The 3,616-nt window shown below is 33.7% G+C and overlaps 1 protein-coding gene across 2 annotated transcripts; it reads right to left on the bottom strand.

Moving 5' to 3' along the window:
* Positions 1 to 708: 708 nt before the first annotated feature.
* Positions 709 to 3,147, bottom strand: LOC129303292 (uncharacterized). 2 transcript variants are annotated; one of them, XM_054942507.1, is made up of 2 exons: positions 1,804 to 3,147; positions 709 to 1,333 (listed from the first exon to the last, which is right to left on the bottom strand). In XM_054942507.1, exons 1-2 carry the CDS (start codon positions 3,024 to 3,026, stop codon positions 1,279 to 1,281), a joined length of 1,278 nt encoding a protein of 425 aa, XP_054798482.1. In that variant the 5' UTR covers positions 3,027 to 3,147; the 3' UTR covers positions 709 to 1,278. The 2 variants fall into 2 exon arrangements, with proteins under 2 accessions (XP_054798482.1, XP_054798483.1); XM_054942508.1 differs by having other exon boundaries at positions 709 to 2,599; positions 2,772 to 3,081.
* Positions 3,148 to 3,616: the final 469 nt, after the last annotated feature.

Genomic DNA, 3,616 nt, shown 5'->3' with positions numbered 1-3,616 from the left:
ACTAGCTCCAATGCTTTAAGTGATTATATTTTCATCACCATTATTTTCTTAATTTATTTTTATATTTTCATCAAATAATCCATTTTATCTATTTTTCTTGAATTATTAATTATTTAAATTAGTAAAAGAATAACTTTTCTATGGCTTTGACACCTGAAATATTTCAAATAATTTATTATTATGATTTCATATAATTGCGAGTGCGATCAAGTTTTTTTCTCAAATAAAATTGCCTCTAATAAATATATACTTGAGCTAGGAGAAAAAAGTATAATAATAATAATAATAAGTATAATTAATTATAATAATAATAATAATAATATTATTATTATTATTATTATATGATGATGATGATGAACATGTTCTATATGCACAATTTTATATTTGATAATATTTGTAATATATAACTGAATCTATATTCCATACAAAAAAACTGTAATAAATTATATATTATCAATGAATTATAAAAAATAATAAATGCATAACAATAGATGCTCCTAAATTTGCTCATCATTTAAAATTGTTGGAGTAAAAGGGCCAAATCAGAAATATATTCATAAATGTTGCTTTGAACTTGTAAAAGACCATATGAAATAAATCTTCGACCCAAAAAAAAAAAATTACATGAAATAACTATTTTTCAGAAATGCTTATATTGTGAAATGAAGGGAGTATGATTTATTTTTAAATTCAATGCAAAGCATATAAAGTAACAAGGCTGAAGGGTATTTTCATCTCGGCTCCTTTTTTTTTTTGTCAAAGGAAATGCATTTTCATTAATCAACTAGGAAAATGTACAATGCGAGAATCAACAGCATTCCTATCAGAAGTAACAAAGAAACCATTTTTTTTGAGGGGGGAGGAATCCCATCCACCACGAGCAGAACAGATCCAGAAAGCCAAAATTGATAGTGTCCACAAGTATCTTACAATCTGATTCAACAATCATAGAACCAATACCCTTCGCTTGAGCTAAAAGAAGAGCCTGCTTGAGAAAACTGGAATCAGCCTTGATGCGTTCAACAACAACAACAACAACAAGCCTTTATCCCACTTGATGCGTTCACCTGTGAGAAATTCTATAGTCCCTAAATAAAGCACTGAGACGAGCAGAGAAAGATTCAGCACAAAACGCAGCATCAACATCACATTTAACAAAGCCATAGTCGGGGGGTTTCCAATTCTCACTCTTCACAGCCTCAACCGATTGATCATGAGGTTGTACATCATTTTCAAGCCAACCATTAGCAGACCAATATTCATAAAGGGGTCCTCTGCTCATTTCGCTATGTCCATAGGCCTCAAATCTTGCCCTTCAAACAATTTTGAGCACCTGTTCGGATCCGGAAGGAGCAGGGGAGGGAAGGAAAATTACCAAGAGATCTTTAATTTAGACTTTACACTTTAGAGCAACAGAAAGAGGGGAAAAGGCATCAATACTTTCCTTGCCTCACATACAAGATAATAAAACAAGTGATACATTTTTCACCACAAAAATAATAATAATAAAAAATAAACATAGGTATATTAACGAAAAACAAGCCCAGAATTATAAGTACATTTGGTGTTAACTATCTGCATTCATCATTCTAGGTATCATCTCCAAGAGGCATCAAATAGTATAGGTACAGAATGAACTAAACTGTTAGAGGTTCCTTTCCACCAAAAGTACTTAAAACAAAGTAAATCTGCAACGTAACAATTAAGGTTTAGAATCAGCAGTAGGTGCCAAGTGATACCAAGCTTTCAACATAATTGCACATACTATGAACATAGCCATAGCCACAATTGGGAATATCAAACCTCTTAGCTTCATTAGTAATGATATTCAACAGATATAGAACATCTCTTCCTTTCAAATTATCATCTTTAGAAGAAGCTTTGCAGACAATTTGGTTCCTCCAAATAGTCATCGATTCTAATGTGTATGGACAAGGACTGCTAGTATATATTTTAGCCCAACTCCATCTCTCCCCAACTGCACGTGTACCCTCCTCCATCACCCACAAATCAATCAAACCTGATCTATCATCATCATCATCTTCCCAATTGTCACAAAGTATAGCAGGTTTGTTATCATATACTGTAAGCTTTTCATCTGCTTGATTATAGTCTACATCAGGCCTTGGCAGCAATGTAAAGACTTCCTTTGCGATGTCAAATGAAACTATCACATCGGCATCCTCTTCACGCTCCTTAATATCAACTCCATCAGTATCATATTCAACCTCCTCAGTATCATATCCATACTCCTCAATATTATATTCATCCCACTCAGTATCATCTTCATCCTCCTCAATATCATATTCATACCCCTCAGCTTCATATCCATAATCCTCAGGATCATCTTTAACCTCATCACCATCATCTTCACCCATTTCCTCCGCACCGAACTTAACCCCAAACCAAAATACAGCTCCGTCACGCGTGACACTTTCAGAACAAAGTTTCACCCCCTTTAAGTTCCCTAGCTCTATTCCCTTCCATGACCCTCTGCTTAATGAAAACACCTCCACTCGATTAACCGCATCATCAAACTCAGAGTCAGAATAAGCTCTCACTATCTTGTAATCATTAGCAATTGGACTGCACCCAAATCCTACATTGCATTCGTCAGAGTCAGCATAAGTTCTCCAAGGCACATAACTGTACGCTCTAGTTGCAGGATTCCACAATAAAAGGGAAGGAGGAAATTTGTTATACTGACTGATTTCAATACAGAGCAAGCCATTACAAGAACCCACGATTCTAGCTTGATTAAAGGAATTTACCGGAGGGGCGTTCAGAAGTGGACGGACTTGCAGCCCGCAATCGAGCAAACTCAAGCGCAAAGAACTCCGTTTTAAAAGAAGAGAAGGGTTTTGATGACTGGAGTGTTGAAGATGATCGACAATGAAAGATCGGCTTTTGATGAGATTTTTCCAATATTTGCACACACATTGAAATCGGATGAGGGACTTCACAGGAAGTCGTTTGAGAATGTTTCTGATGATTTCTTCAGAAAGAAATGCAGTTTCGTCATACATTCTAAACTGATTCACGATGCTCGACTGGCAAGAACAGATCTCTCAGACTCGGAGAAAGTCCTCGCATTAGCCAACGAAGCCGTTAGGGATTACAGGGGAGACAATATGAGGAAGATGGGGCTTATTATACTTCCACCGTAACAATGTAATTTTATCAGGCCCGCGAACATGATTACATGCAATTAAGTATAAAAAAAATTGTTGGCAAAAAAACTCCAAAATTTTGTGCAAAAAATCATTAAGTCCAAATAATAATTAAAACTTTATTTTACTCTAACGAAATATTTATTTACAATTTAAAGTTTCTTATCATCAAAATATCTATCACAAAACATACAGGCCAACGAATTATTCTTTTCTTTAACGATAAAAAAATTATTAAACTTTACAAAAATAATATTGAAACGTAAATTTTGAGATATAAGCTTATTGAATTTCACCTAAAAATTTTAAATAAATACTACTTTGAATAAGTATAATGACAAGGCTTATGTTTTTAACTTTATATGTACAATATACTTGTATTTAGCTAAATCAGAATATGTGAATTTAAAACATCTAACATTAATGATATTGATAACATAATTTTG

The sequence above is a fragment of the Prosopis cineraria genome, unplaced genomic scaffold (genome assembly GCF_029017545.1).
Source record: "Prosopis cineraria cultivar Desert tree isolate PC_DT_omini unplaced genomic scaffold, ASM2901754v1 PC2, whole genome shotgun sequence".
Taxonomy (NCBI): Eukaryota; Viridiplantae; Streptophyta; class Magnoliopsida; order Fabales; family Fabaceae; genus Prosopis; species Prosopis cineraria.
Note: the sequence above shows the minus strand (reverse complement) of the source record. Positions and strands in the feature narration are given on the sequence as shown.